The following is a 15,363-nucleotide window of genomic DNA, read 5'->3' as shown; positions in this document are numbered from 1 at the left end:
GCATGCATGTCTACCATATCCACGTCACACCTGCTTTTGCATAAGTACGGAGAAAATTACAAAATTCATCATATCCCACTGTAGCAATCCTTCTAAGTTTAATTTCATAGAAAAATACACGAATAAGAAAAAAAACATTACTACCAAAAATATTTTCAGAGAGGCGGTTATTTTAATTTACGGAGACGGACAAACTCCACCTTTAACCAAATGTCACTGTTAATTGCTGTTACAGAGGCGTCCAGAATGCCCGCCTTGCCCGTCTCCGTAAACGGAGGTCAGCACCTTAAAATGCCCGTCTCTGTTAATGGTTCCCAGAAAACGCAAAAACTAAAAAATTATGTCCCTCCGAAGACTCAAACTCGTGACCTACAACTCAACACTTACACCACATAATCACTACACCACACACTAACTTGTGAGTATATATAGGATTTTATCTTTTTATGTAAATATTTTGTAATCTTGTATTGAATATTTTGGCTACTAAATAAATTCAAATAAAATGTTTTAAATCTTGTCAAGCACTCCAACTATAAAGTATATAAATTTTAAAAAATTTGAATCTCAAAATATATAAATTTAAAACAAATATTGAGATCCTAAAAAACTTTAAATCAAAAACCTATCAACTGCAGACATGTAGATTAGGTTGGCCACTACAACTTCGGTATTAACCATGTGAATATTCAAGGTCGTTTAAGAATTCTAAATTTTGAATTTCAAAATTTAAGAACTTATGACACATATTTGGGACTCTAAACGACTTCAAGTCAAAAACTTTTCAACTACACAGTTGTAGATTATATTGGCACCTAAAACTTTGGTATAGATCATGTCAACATCCGAAATTGTTTGAAAAAAATAAATTTCAAAATCCGCAAAATTAGAACATTTTTTTGGGATTCTAATCAGTTTCAAAAAATTCAACTAGAAAGTTATAGTTCGCGTCGAGAGCTACAATTTTCATATGAAGTTTGTCTCCATCATAGTTCATATGAAAAAGTTATGAATTATTTTTTGTTGCAACTATTTATAGAGGCGGGCATCTTAAGACGGCCTTTGAAAATTGATTTTTAGAGACGGATGCTTAGAACGACCGCCTCTAATAATAGCGATTTTCGGAGACGAGCATCTTAAGAGACCTGCCTCTGTAAATTTATTTTCAGAGGCGGGCATTTTTTTTACTATCTCCGTATATAAAACAACCATCTCTGTAAATCGATTTTGAAAGACAGACAACTTTAGGTGTCTCCATAAGTAAAACACGACCGCCTCCATAAATCATCAGGTATTTTGAGAGATACATAAAATTTTAGTCCGTCTCTAAAAATAAAATAGGCATGTCTCCTAAAATCTTTTTTGTGGTAGTGAATCTCCCATGTTCCAAGTGGGCCGTAACTTCTTCCCTGAACTAGTTGCACAATCTGGTCATGCATAGTAGGGTTCAGGGCTCTACAAAATTTCCACTCTCTGAAAACATTTGATTAGCTAGATCATTTTTGTTTCAATGGTAATTTGCTACCTTTTGCAAACAAAAAAAATCATGTTACCTTGTCATCAATTGTGGTGGGTATATATGGCCAGACAACAAAAGTCTGTAGTATACTTAAGATAAAGATGTCACTAGTAGCCAACAATCATATTCCTACCAATATATATAGTGACTGGTCTTTGGCCTAATTAATAGCACTTATGGCACACAAAAGACACTTCAACTAAACTTTGGTTGAACGATGCATGTAAATCAATCTCATGGCACTTTATCTTTTAGGTACCTATTGTACACAAATAATTTATCTTTTGACTCTTGTATCTATTTACAAAAATTCTTAAGAAAGTGACATCTCTTCCACATATAGCTAGTACCGTTTAGCAGTACGTGTAAATACTAGTTGTTGCCAGTTTCAAAAAACAAAATACTAGTTATTGTCTATTATTCCTCATCCTCATGATTTTGTTTTCTTTCCTTCTGCTTACATATTCTAGACATCACGACACTCTTTAATTTGAATTTGCCCCATTGCCCATCTATTTTGAGACTACAATTATTCGAGCTAAAGAGAGCAAATTCAGATACATCTTTTTAATTGCACTTTCAATTCAGTTCATGATAGAATTTTCATTGTACACTCCATCACTGTTAGTTTTAAAATTGGAGCTATAGTGTACTCAACGACTCGATAACTTTTAGCCTCCAAGCACCCTAATTTGTGAGCATGCATGCATGGTACTTCTTTTTACAAAGAAATCATTGAAAACATAATTTTTTATTCCTTCTCTGTTCTTCGTCCCTACCAACTCCTTCCTCACCTCTTCCATTCCCAAGTTCAGATACTTTACCTCCAGCGCGTCAGGGACGGCGTCCAAAATACATGCTTCTCTAGGTAATAATTCACATAATTTTGTAACATGAGGAGCAAAGTCCATGACCATGGCACCTGCACAATGGATCACAGTAAGTACAGCAAGTTCTGAAATTCCCCATCACAGTAAACACACGGCAATGTTTTCAGAGGAACAAAGCGCTGCGCACATGTAACGTAACTGGATGAAACTGGCACAAATGAAATGATGCCAAGATTGGTAGTCCTACAGATGAACATCATAAAGGGAGAAAGCACTCACCCCCTTCGTGGTTCCTGGGGCACTTGAAGAACCTCTTGCCGCGATTTTTCGTGTGCTTCGGCGCCCGCGAAACCCTAGCACTGTCGCTGGATTCCCGGCTGCGCGCGGACGAGGCCGCCTGCCCCATGTATGCTGCAGCAAGCAAGCGAACAAAGCCAGGGGTGGGAAGCGAAGCGCAGGAGGGTCGGCGGGGCAGGAGCCAGGAGGCCGCGAGGCGAGCACCGCAGGGCGAGGAGGACACGGCGCTACGGCGGAGAGGTCCACGGCGCGTGCGGGGCAATGCAGGCGGAGAGGAGGCCCTACGGCGCCGGCGCCGGCGAACAGGGTGAGAGACCAGCGGAGTGAACTCGAACTCGACCGTTCGAGTGTTAACGGCAGAACGGCTGGTTCGTCGTTTTATTTAGGCTGGAAAAAAGAACCGGAGAAAGAAGAAACGATGAGAGAAATATCCAAACAGAAACCATTGGTAGCCCTGGATCATGCAGGGCAACTCAGTTCTGTAAAAAGAAAACATTTTTAGTTGGATGCAACTCCGTTATGTCAAAGGAAAACATTTTTAGTTGGATGCGTACAAGTACAACAGTTCTTCCAAAAAGGGCTCAAGATAGCTCGTGTTATATGTACATGACCAATACTGGTTGGTAAAAACACAATCTCATTGTCCAAGCGTTCATGTCGGCACCATATCCAATTCGCAACAAAACCATCATGGAAATTTTTGTTCAGCATGCCATAGCATAGCCAAAATTTGCTTCATCTGTTCCTACTTTTTCTACAGACAAACAGTTCCAGAAATGGCCAACACTAGGCAGTTCGGCAACAATCGTGTGTCCCTGGCTACTGTTGGCTTATTCAAGCAGATCTCTGGACAACGCTGTTCCATAATTTCCAGTCCAAAACACGCATGACAGCATTGAAAACTTAAGCTCCCAACTTGTTTGCTTTCCTTTTGCTTTTGTGCTTCACAGGTCACAGCATCAAATGCATATCACAGTACAAACAATTTATCACTTACAGTTACAGCGTGAGAGCCTTTCTTTTTACGTGTGGCAGTTCTAGACAGGCTCCTCCATAAGATCAGAATAGTGAGGGGAAAATTGGAATATCCATCTTAACAAATAGACAATGCTGCCAGAGAAATTAGGGCGATGAGAAGTTAAACTGTATGCCTGTCTTCCCCTTGTCATGATCAAACTGTTTTAGGATGTAGCAGTAATTCATCTGGACAATAGGAGAAAAACGTGTTAACTAAACTTCTCTGTGGCAAATTCATCACCAACTTTAATGGAAAAAACTGAAGAATGTAAAGGGGTAAACCTCTATACGGAACAGTCTGGTTGGCACAACAACGCCGAATCCTGCTGAACTTCTGAATGTTTGTAGGAAGTCAGTAACAGGGAACTTCCGAAGATCACAGTCCGTTAATTTACCAAGATTTCCAGCACAGACAAAAGCATGGCCATGAATTCCCAGCTCCCTGAGTAGCTTCAGAGGCAGATTAAATGACAGGTCAGCAAAGGCTGTCACTGCTATGTCACCTCCAAGACCATTTAGCTCAGGAGAAGGGGAAGTGCCAATGTCAGAATTATTGGGGTCACGTGTTCTGAATTCTGTTGCCCCCAGTCCTTTTGTTTTGAAGCCTAATAGTGAAGATGGTCCACCCAACCGGCATACAAGAGGCCTATTTCCACCCAAGTAAAATCTTTCTAAAAGTGGTGAGACAGATCCTGTGGATGCCCTTTCCAATGGATGGATGACTCCCGCAGCCACTCCGGCATTCAGAGCACCATTCAGCACACCCAGAGGCAAAGCCACTCGAAGATCAAATTCCTGATATACAATCAAGAAAATAATAAATACCTTTCAGTTCAAATCAGTTCAGTTGTTGATAAAAAAATCCTAGTATGCAGGGCATTCGATTCTAGAAAATAAAAACGCTATTTCGATGCTTTAACAGAGCACATAACTTTGAAAGTTATTTGCCCTTGGTCAGTAGTCAGACAACAAAAGGTATATCTACTGGGAGAACGGTAGACTCACAATAATCTGCATTGTTAACATTGATCATGAATTTGCAAAGCTGGAGGTACAAAAGTATTCAATCAAAGATTCCAATGATGCCTAAGAAAAAGACAATAATAAAGGTCACCTAGGATTCAATTAAAAGGTGTATTGTGTAAAGCCTAGTTTTCAAGCAACGCAAAGGATGGAGCAGAATGAAAGTCGAGATATACCTGCCTAAGAAATCGTGAACATTTGCTCCCTGGTGCGAGCCCTCCAACTTGAGAAGACGACAGAAAAGCATATCCACGTGTAGGTCTTATGCTTGAATCCCTTTGGTCAACCTTGTACGCATACTTAATAGAGGACAAAAGGCTATGTCCTAATTCCTCTTGTACGGAATTGGATGACATACGTGTTGGATCAGTTAATTTCCTCCATGTCAAATTGTAAGCAAGGTTGTGGTTCATGGTGGAGAGCAAGCCAACAGAAACGCCCATCAGGTGTTCTTTGAGTGAGGACTTCAACCAGTCCTCAGACAGAAATGATATTCTAGCCATCAGCGGAGTTGGTATTGCTCCGATTCTAGGCATTTGGACTCCAGCACTTAGCTCTGCTGTCTTATATAATTCAAGAGCACCTGATGCATCCCAGGTCTCACAGAATCCAAATAGGTTCTTCAACTTCACTGAACCTTCAAGTGAGCATGATCTAGTCTGCAAAAAGGTTCACATAAAGAAAATTGGTGAGACTTGAGAAAGTGGATTTGGGAACCAATTGAAGTCGTGCATATGATATAGTGACATTAAATCGCCATTTATCATAACACAGTAGGTTCTGAAGATCAATCATGTTAGGTCAAATTAGCAGGAAGAAACAGTATGCACAAATCCAAAGCTAAATGCACATGTAAGTGATAGAGAATGCATGAGAGATACCCTTGAATGATTTTCATCCAAGCTATGCAGCGGAGCGTGTATGATTTTGGAACGGATAAATATGACAGGGCATGAAAAAAGTCCTGCAATGATACTGCAATGCTGAACCAGAAAATGCAGGAAACTAGTCTGTTTTACTCCAGAACCATAGCAGTAGGAATCAGGAAACAAAACCACATATCCATTCCACAATGCACCTGAAGATAGCCCGACTAACTCCCAATGATATGCAAGAACTACATGATCCATTTTTTCCTAAACAAATCACACTAAGGCAAACTGATACAAATCAATGGTCCTGGTAGTCGTTTCCATCATCCACAACACTGTACCAATACTAGCATAACAGCAGGTAGTAAACTATGTATCATGAACCCTTGAGCCCTTGACTGATCATTCTCAAAGCAAGGACAATCCAATCCACTTGATTGTATTGAATGTGCCCCTTTTCAAATTAGCTAAGATTCTGGTGGGAGGTCTCTTTTAGTTAAATTAAAAGTGAATTCTCTTGACCCCTATCTCTATAAGTAAGAACATTGCATCACGCAAGATGCAAACAACTCAATTTTGTAAAAGCAAAAGGAGATATGGCTACCTGTGTGTTGGTGAAGACGCCGAAATCACCGGCAGCGCGGCCGCGGGCCTCCGCGACGTCAACGAGGACGACGACGGCGCTGCCGGGGATCCCTGGCGGCGCCGCGTCGAGGGTGATCGAGACAGTGTCGAAGGTGCCGAGGCGACGGAGCCGGTCGCCGGCCGCGGCGGCGGCGCGCACGAGGTCCCGCACGGTGGCGGCGCGCGCGAGGTCCGGGCCGACAGCCGCCTCGACCGCGGCGCGGCGCGTGCGGGCGCAGCCCCGGATCGTGACCTGGTGCACCCGGATCCGGACCTCGTCCGCGGTGAGCCGCCGGAGCACGGCCTCGAGGCGAGCCGCCTCGGATGACGACGCGGAGGGTTCGCCGCCATCGTCGTCGTCGTCGGCCTCGTCATCGAAGTCGTCGCCGTCGTCGTCGAATTCTTCATCGTCGTCATCCTCGTCGAGGTCGTGGGTGACGGAGGGAGGAGGATGGGTGCTGTCGGATGCGACTGCCATGGCAGCAGTTGAGAGCAGAGACTGACGGTGACTGGACTGGAGCGTGGTCTGTTGTTGCTTCTCCTCTCTTCTGAAGAATGGAATGGACAATGCTGTAGAACAAGACATAAACAAGGCTTCGCAAATGGTTAAAGCATCTCTGACCGAGAAAACAAATGGTATCTCGGCTTCGATGAGATTTGTGAATTCGTATGAACTATGAAGCAACTAAATAAATTGTTATCTGTTTTATACTTTTATCATTGCCCATCAAAACTCTCTGCACACACCTTGTTCAATGGTGGAAGCACAAGACCCAAGCAAGGAAAGGAGCAAGAAGTATACAGCAGCACTAATGCTCCGTATTCCACTTCCACCATATCAGTCCCCAAGATACAACACGTTGATCTGGAACACTTTTACCACACAACTATGCAAATAGAATCATCTGATTGGGCAAAAACGTTTCAGTTTCAGATGAAAAGTACAGCCTATATAATCATCACATTGGCTCTCCAATCACACTGATGGCATGTACAAAACATTGGGCAGGATTACACAGCAGTATAGCACATGGAAATGCAACATTGGGAAACAGGAATATATTACTAATCCTGAAAACGACAAAAGCCCATTGGACAGAATAGCGCATGGAAATCTTCACAAAGCCGTCAAAACCAGCATGGCAGAGAAACAACAGGTCTCACGCATTACATACAAGACAGACACAGTCCACCTTAAACTTATGCAGGTGGTAGCTCTCCCAAGTCCCAAGAAGCAAAGTACCCTCAAGCTCATTGTGTAACTGCAGCATCTTCAGGTCAGTCAGCACACTTGGCATCTGAAAGATACACTCGGGACTGTATGACGCTGCTCCCAATCAAGAAACCAGGCATCACCATCAGGCCAACTTTTGGCCTCTCCGCACCCTCTTCTATGATGATGTTCTTCACAACGCTTTCCATGTGGATTTCCGAAAATTCACTTCCCCTTTTCACTTGAAATACCTTTGCCTTTGGATCGAAGGAGTACGCCAACCTGTGCAGCAGCCATATGGACTTTGCTAGCTTTAGGAATGCCTGGTAGAAAGGTGTCCTTGGATGGCCACCGCTCATGACGTAGTTCCTCTGATCCATGTTGCCGAAGAAAGAACCTTCCATTTTTGGATGCACAAGCAATAGGTACTTGCTTCTGCAGAACTTCCCGAATATTGAGTCAGGGTTCTGGCTCAGGACATCCAGAGGATCCATGGCTCGCACTGCGAGGAATTGATGGAAGAAAGCCTCATTGGAAACACTTATATTAGAATCCTTGACAGAAAAGCTCTCTTCTTGGAACCCACTGAACATTCTTTGGCAAATATAGGATTCAAAAGCAAACTTCTTGTGAGCCCTTCTTGTGTAAACTACACCAGGTTCAATCGCATTAGCAGCCCCATCAAGATCCCAACCTGCAGCCTTCATCATGTTGATCAAAGGCTTTGAAAAGTCATGTATCGACTGGTGTGCGTTATCGACAGCAGATGTAAACAAACTTGGTGTCAATTCAATGGAGAAGTAGTTCTCTTCTTCATCAGATTCCTCTGATTCCTTGTTAAGTAGGCCCCTTTGTTTCAGTTTCTTCTCTAGCTTTGATTTCCGAAGTTTAGCTTCATCAATTTGCTGCTGTAAATGGGTTATCTCAGTATCTCTAGTCTGGATCTGGGACTGGAACTTCTTTACCATGACCTCATAGGTCTTCAACAAATTCTGCTGCTCTTGTATTTCAGAAAGCAAGCGCGAATCTTGAGGGGATGCAGCTATTGGCTTAGGATGTTTTTCTCTGTAAGCATGCTTGAGTTCTGAAAGTTTTGTAAGCTCCTCTATGACAAGCTTATCAGCTTCCTGGATCTTGTCAGGGTCATATGGGGTGTGCGCTTCCTGCAGCTGAATGTATGCAGATTTTAAAGAGGATATGTTGTTGAATATCCTCCCGATCATAGTGTCCATTGAGTCCCCGTTCTGATTCATGTTCTCATCAATTGGTTGAGGATGAACTCTTTGATTATTGATATCATAATTTTGTGACTCCTTTGAGCCTGGGCGGATCATTACTTCTTCACCTCAGGATCAAAGAAGTTAGTAGTCTTCAACTTCTCAACAAAAAAATGACATCCACCTGCAAATCAACTATTCGGTTCAGGTCACAAATTTACAACAAGAGATATGAATTTGATAGGAGTAGTTCAGCCTGAGTGCATTATGGCAAGCATTGGTTGCTGCAATCTGAATTCAACAACAGATCTCCACAATCTAACCACAACTTATGGAAAAGCCAAACAAAACAGGAAAGTTAAAAAAAATTAATGGAACGGAACACTATACATTTATTAGTCGGAGCTCATTCGATAGAGTTATATCCATTTCTCAATTTTTCACACCATGATCCATTTTAAGCCACTTGGTCACTTGAATCATTGAAGACAGGCTACACAGGGAAGAACAGCGGCCCAGAGCTACAAAACTATTGGGCTGTTAGGAGTGTTGGGTGTTGACTTAAAGAATTGGAAATGCTTGGACTTGTCTTCACTGTTGTAGTGTTGGGTGCTGTCATGCTGGCTAAATGGAAATTTGGGAAACTGCAAAAGACCAAAACGGTCATATTGGAAGCTAATTTATAGCTCCTGCTAGGCTGCAACTGTCTTTATAATTTAATTGTGTCTTATTATTTATTTATTATGTAAAATATTAAAATGTATCCACGCATTCGGTTCTTTTGAACGCAGGTGTATCCACTTATCCATCTGCCCAATACCAAACCACGTGCCCCCATATCCATGGTAGATAACAGCACATGAATCATAATTCATAACCTTTAACGTACATAGCATTTAATTCCCTCCATAAGCAGCTACTATCAATGCCTTTCCTTGGGTAATGCTAATGCCTAATGCTACGCTATGTCTGCGCTGTTGAACAAACAAAACAACAAACAAGAAGATTTCACAATGTAATTGTCACTTTTACTTTGCATCGTTCATCTACTTATAAACTTGATGTATAGTGAGTCCAATGCATGATGTGCCCAGCATTCTAGCAATAGTTATCTGCTGACAGATGTAACTGGACCTGGCAGAGAAATCATCCCCTCAAAGAGTAGTGATATTTTGTATGCCAGTTACAGTGAAAATTCTTGCTCAACTTGTAAATATTTCTAGATTCACAAAGGAAAAAAAAGGTTGTTCGAGCAAAGTACATTATAGCACTCATTGGTTGCTGCAATCTGAATTCAACAACAGTTCTGCACAATATAACCACAGCTTATGCCAAAGCTAAACAGAACATGAAACTATAAAAAAAAGTATAATGGGCTGGAACACTAAACATTCATTCGCTAAAGCAAATCTATTTCTCTACTTTTGACACCAGGATCTATTTTAAGCCACTGGATCACTTGAATCATTGAAGACATGGTACACAGGGAACACCAGCGCTACAAAACTGTTGGGCTTTTGGAGTGTTGGGTGTTGGTTAATTCAAAGTTCAAAAAAAACTGCAAAAGAGCAAAACGGCCATATTGCAAGCTGGTTTATAGTTCCTGCTACAGCCATAGTTTTAATGAGCCTTATCAGTTATTTATTCATCTTTTAATACTAAAAACGCACATCCTGGAATCAGGTTCTTTTGGAAACTGGCCTATCCGCTTATCCGAATGTGGCCATTACCAATCCACGTGCCCTGTATCGACAACACATAACAGCACATGAACCATAGCCTCTAGCGCACGTACCATTTCCTTCCCTCTATATGCAGGTAGCATTCCCAGATTAACAGGGTTTCTTTTGTTCGCCCAGATTGACAAGCTTCGCTGTTGCACATATCAGACACATGGTACTGACTAAAGAGTGGTACCAAAGCAAAGCAAGAACCACGTGAAACCTAATCATAATTTGCTTCCATCCAAAGTATAGTCTACATTGTAGGCCTAATTACCTTAACAGCAGCAGCATGGATGCACAGAGGAGCGAATTCAGGATGCGTGCCCCCGATGGTTTTTTTGCAAAAACTCGAAGATAGTAGGACTCATGTATATACTACTTGTAACTGGGTCAGATCCGGGTTCGAACAGCTTAGGGTTTGGGGTGCTCGGCTTCGCAAAGGAAGCAAGAGGAGAGAAAGGGAGCGGGCATACCTGGTGGGTGATCGTCGCCGGCGAAGAGGTGGCGAAGTGGGGCGGCGTTCGCCCAGTCGTCTCTGCCGCAGGGAAAGAATGGCGCCGGCGGAGGGCGGTGGCGGTCGCCCAGTCCCAGTCGTCGCCGCACGGAGAGAGAGCGAGGTGAATGAACGGGAGAAAACGGAAAAGGAGGAAAGGGCTCGCTTGTCTTTGCTCATCGTGGCTTTGGGTTGGGTTGGGCTGGGCTTGGGCAGTTGGGCTGGGTTGAGCCCTCTCTCTTGAATCGCATATGTAAAGTTGATTTTTTTTTTTAGAGCCAAACACAAAATATGGTTTGCCTTGCCTTATATAATGGTTGACATCTGACAATGCGTGTTTTTTCTATAGGATCTGATGATGATGGGTGTATCTTGGACTTGATATTGTACATGCATATGCATAAGCATAAGCATAAGCATTGATATTGTACAAGCTATAGTTACAGTGACATCTCTTGCTCTAAACTTGTACTATACCACTACTTATTACAGATTTGCAGATTCTTCGCAGTGATCAGCAACAAAACCAAAAAAAAGTATAAAAATCGATGACAAAAACAAAATAAAAGAAAATCCAGTTCACGTTTGGTTCTGAACTTCACCCGGACTCCTCCGACTCCACCGCCGAGGCAATCTCCAGCTCGGCCCACCACAGCGGGTTATCCCTCGGCGTCACCTGCTCCGGCGACAACCCGGTGACGCCTCTCAGCGTCCTCGCGACCTCGCCCATGGCCGGCCTCTTCTCCTGGTCGTCCGAGCGCACGCACAGCCTCACGACGTCGCGCAGCGCCTCTAAATCTTTCTCGGGCACGGCCGACCTCACCGTCGGATCAACCATCCCACGCAGCGGCCTCTTGCCGTCCAGGTAGCCCGACGCCCAGAGGACGAGCAGGCCGTGGTCCTCGGAGAATGGCAGCCGCCTGGAGATCACCTCCAGCAGCAGGATCCCGAACCTGTACACGACGTCGTCATCGGTCTGTGCGTACTCCTTGCCGCCGTCGTCCTCCTTCCAGAACTCGGCGTCGGAGATCTTGGCCGCGTAGTCCTCAGTGAGGTAGATGGACGAGGAGCTCAGGGTTGGTGGCATCACTGGAGGGTCGAGCTGGATCATGTGCTCCAGGCAGTATGCTACTCCCATGATGATGCGCAGCTGTGCAGGCCAGTCCAGATCTTCTGCTTCTCTAACTGCACAACATGAGAAGGAATTACTCTATTAGCTACTTAACAATCAATCATTGCAGGCAACATGCATGTTCTTCAGATATCAATCATTGCTGTGTTTCATAAAAAAAAACAACTACCTAACTGTTGCATGGGAATCAGAAAACAGTTAGCACCATTGCTGTGTTTCATTTCATCAGCAAAAGGAAAAGGCAAGAACGTTACTGTATTTCTCTAGGCATCGAGACAGATACAGAGGTGGAGAGGGCACTCACTATGAAGATGCTCGAAGAGGGAACCGCACGGAGCGTACTCGAAAACCATCATTCTTGTGAATGGCTCGTCGCACGTGCAGTAACCAAGCAAGTTCATCAGGTTCTTATGGTTCACTCTGGACAGAACAGATATCTGAAACAGGAGCGGTTAATGTTCAGTAAGATAAGACACAACACTACAACAGTGAAAAACTAGTTGACTTGACCATAGCTTTGCACAACACTACAACATACCTTGTTCTTGAATTGCTCCTCAGACCTGTCGGCCCAATCTTTGGCAGAGTTAACTGAAGTGGAGACTACTGCTATTTCGACTCCGCTTGATAGAGTTCCCTTGTACAGCGTGCAGTCGGATGAGGAGCTGATCATGTTGATGAAGTCCTCACAGGCTGCCTGTAGCTCTGCCCTTCCTAGAGAAGGAACACCTGGATACACAGTATGTACAACATCACATAAGTAACTGCCATGCTGCAAATAAAGGCAATTTATATGCAAGCAGGCTGATGAAATTATGTATGCTAGTCTGATGAACTGTGCCCATTTGGTTTAACCCATAAGTTCCGGATGGTGAGAGATTGACCTGCCACGAAGGCTTTACTGAGTGGTCCACTGAGTCCAGTAGACCATGGCATGACAGTGGTATCCTTCTTTCGACGAGAGAAGAGTAGATACACAGTGGCAGCAGCTACAGCCACAAAGACAAGCGCTCCACCGGTGGCTATTATGTAGATTACCCAGCGAGGTAAAGACTTGGATGGAGATGAAGGATCAACATTATGTGCCTTTGCTTCTGGGCTTTGGAGTCGTCTCTGGATAACACCCCTGATTGCGCTGTTTACCATTAGCGTCATGGATGAATAATTGAACATAGGCTAAGGAGTGAACTTGGTGAAGTTGTAATTATGGTTAGGAAACTACATGTAGTAAAAAGAAAGAAAGAAACAAGACACTGACTTTGTTAAGGTTTTCCTGCAAGATTGCAGCACTTCATCAGATAGCCCCCATGAAACTGAAATCTATGTATGCTTGTGCAAGTGAGATGGCAATTCGCCATGTGATGTTAATTTTTATGTGGCACTATCTTCAAAGATCTGAAAGAATTGCTTTTTCTGGCAAACATCTTTTTTATGAACTTTCTGATGGCAGTTTGACTTAGCAGTTCAGATTTTGCATGTTACCCATCTCTGCAGGTATCGGTGCATAATGACAACCAGAATTTGTCCATTTGTAATCTAGGTCCGCAAAAGTTAACGTCGAAGAGATTTTTTAAAAATTTTGTTGTCACTGTTTCTTATTTAAATATTTACCATTTGTGCCTGAATCCCAACAAGTAAACATACACAAACTGTCAGGTTTGAAAAGAGGGGAAAGGACATCAAGAAATGTTCAAAAGTCAAAACTGTCGTTTGACAAGCATAGCTGACTCTAGAATTGTTTGATTTGAGTAATGCCTGCTGCTGGAAGCTATACTTACAACAGTGGGCAATAGCAAAATGAGATAAGAACCTGTTCCAAGAGTGGTTTAAATAAGGCGTAACTACACATTCTTGACTACATGCTGCTTAGGGCATGTTTGGAACACACGAAATTTCCCCTATTCCTGCGTTTCACCTATGAAAGTGAACTGCTTCCTGTGAAATTCCTATACGATTCCTATGAAATTCTCGCGCTCCGGGCCCTTATAATACATTCAATTTGCAACTAAGAGGCACCGTGAACTCTGAATCTTCTAAGGACTGAGATTTGCTGAAGGAAAACTGAAGATTGAATGAGAACAGCACTTACAATGCCACCACCTTGCCATCATCCGAGCAACTTGCTCCCCGATTCGACGAAGATCCACTAGGATCGTCTGCTACGCTCTCTCCAAATCTCAAAAGAGGTCTCCCTGAACAAAACACCAGTACAATTTGCTTAGGCACGAATCCATGCATGTCAAGAACCTAGTCTGTCATCTGTTTTTAATATTGCCCATCAGAAAATTCTTTGCGCCCACCCACCTTGCTCTTTGATGGAAGCACAAGACCCAAGCCTCTGAGACACGAGCAAGGAGAAGAGGAAGAAGTAGCCCAGGCAAAGAGCCCAAACGTCTTCTCTCTACTGCAGGATGTTAAAACAGAGAGTAAGAACTAGGGAAGGGAATAAAAGAGCGCACCAGTACCACCATAGATTCGACAGCTTACCAGTGACGCGTGGTGATCGACTGACTGACTGTACAAGCAAGCCTAGCTAGCTAGATGTCGGAAAGCTCGCATCTTTTGAGCTGTGGGAAGGAGGGACACACACGGATTGGATTGCATACCACCGCAAGAAACGAATCGAGATGCCATAACCGAACAATCTCCATCTGTTTGACCCCTATCCTGAAAGATATCATAAAGGGGAGTGCTTAGTTTTCAGGATGAAAAAGATGTCAAACAAGTAGGGAAAATGAGGCAGAAAAGTAGGGGAGGGTCCTGTTAGATTTAGTGTTCCTAGGTTCATCGGATCGGGATACTTAGCATAGGAATAGGTGCTCGGGATTTCACAGAGAGATTGAGAGATGGGTGATAAGTGGCAAACCGTCAAATGCCGTAGTTGTTGAAGCTCCGGCCGGGGTTTCGTTGACGGACGTCATCTGCGCGCCGGCAGCGACGGTCGGTGGAGCGGGAGTGGCGCTGTGGCGTCCTCGGCGGCGGCGTGAGCGTCGGGTGGCGTTGCTGGCGTCGGTGGTACTTCCCGTCGCTGGCAGCGCCCCTACTTTCGATCGGGTCTAGGGTTTAGGATGTCGGTGGGGTGACTGGCGGCGCGGTCAACCTCGTACTGCGAGCCCCGGCCCCCACCTTCCTTTATAGCGCTGTGCGATGGGGGCCCACCAACCATGTAGGGTTGGACGCCCCCGATCAGGGCGCGAGGACAAGGCCCAGTTAGGCCGTTGGGCCTAACTGGTGAGAGATCAATCCTAACATTCTCCCCCTTGATCTCTCATCTATTCTTTGTTCTTTAATTTCATACTCAAAACTTTCAATTCATATTTTTCTTGCTTCCATCCTATTTCATCACAGATTAGTGCATAGAACTGTCCCATCGTCACAGTAATTAGTGCCGTTAGACTAACA

The 15,363-nt window shown here is 43.8% G+C and overlaps 3 protein-coding genes across 3 annotated transcripts; all 3 read right to left on the bottom strand.

Annotated features, from left to right (window-relative positions):
• Positions 1-3,200: 3,200 nt before the first annotated feature.
• LOC136506749 (uncharacterized) lies at positions 3,201-6,986 on the bottom strand. The gene is made up of 4 exons (XM_066501636.1): positions 6,163-6,986; positions 4,863-5,345; positions 3,946-4,458; positions 3,201-3,849 (listed from the first exon to the last, which is right to left on the bottom strand). The coding sequence occupies exons 1-4, from the start codon at positions 6,766-6,768 to the stop codon at positions 3,769-3,771; spliced, it is 1,683 nt and encodes a 560-aa protein (XP_066357733.1). The 5' UTR covers positions 6,769-6,986; the 3' UTR covers positions 3,201-3,768.
• A 92-nt stretch (positions 6,987-7,078) lies between these two features.
• Positions 7,079-10,962, bottom strand: LOC136506750 (protein GRAVITROPIC IN THE LIGHT 1-like). The gene is made up of 2 exons (XM_066501639.1): positions 10,810-10,962; positions 7,079-8,796 (listed from the first exon to the last, which is right to left on the bottom strand). Exon 2 carries the CDS (start codon positions 8,727-8,729, stop codon positions 7,461-7,463), a length of 1,269 nt encoding a protein of 422 aa, XP_066357736.1. The 5' UTR covers positions 8,730-8,796; positions 10,810-10,962; the 3' UTR covers positions 7,079-7,460.
• A 217-nt stretch (positions 10,963-11,179) lies between these two features.
• On the bottom strand, positions 11,180-14,432 carry LOC136506844 (protein MALE DISCOVERER 2-like). Its single transcript, XM_066501753.1, has 7 exons — positions 14,421-14,432; positions 14,266-14,362; positions 14,051-14,153; positions 12,846-13,096; positions 12,500-12,690; positions 12,266-12,398; positions 11,180-12,014 (listed from the first exon to the last, which is right to left on the bottom strand). The coding sequence occupies exons 1-7, from the start codon at positions 14,430-14,432 to the stop codon at positions 11,428-11,430; spliced, it is 1,374 nt and encodes a 457-aa protein (XP_066357850.1). The 3' UTR covers positions 11,180-11,427.
• Positions 14,433-15,363: the final 931 nt, after the last annotated feature.

The sequence above is a fragment of the Miscanthus floridulus genome, chromosome 15, assembly GCF_019320115.1.
Source record: "Miscanthus floridulus cultivar M001 chromosome 15, ASM1932011v1, whole genome shotgun sequence".
Taxonomy (NCBI): Eukaryota; Viridiplantae; Streptophyta; class Magnoliopsida; order Poales; family Poaceae; genus Miscanthus; species Miscanthus floridulus.
This window is presented reverse-complemented; position numbering and strand designations above follow the sequence as displayed.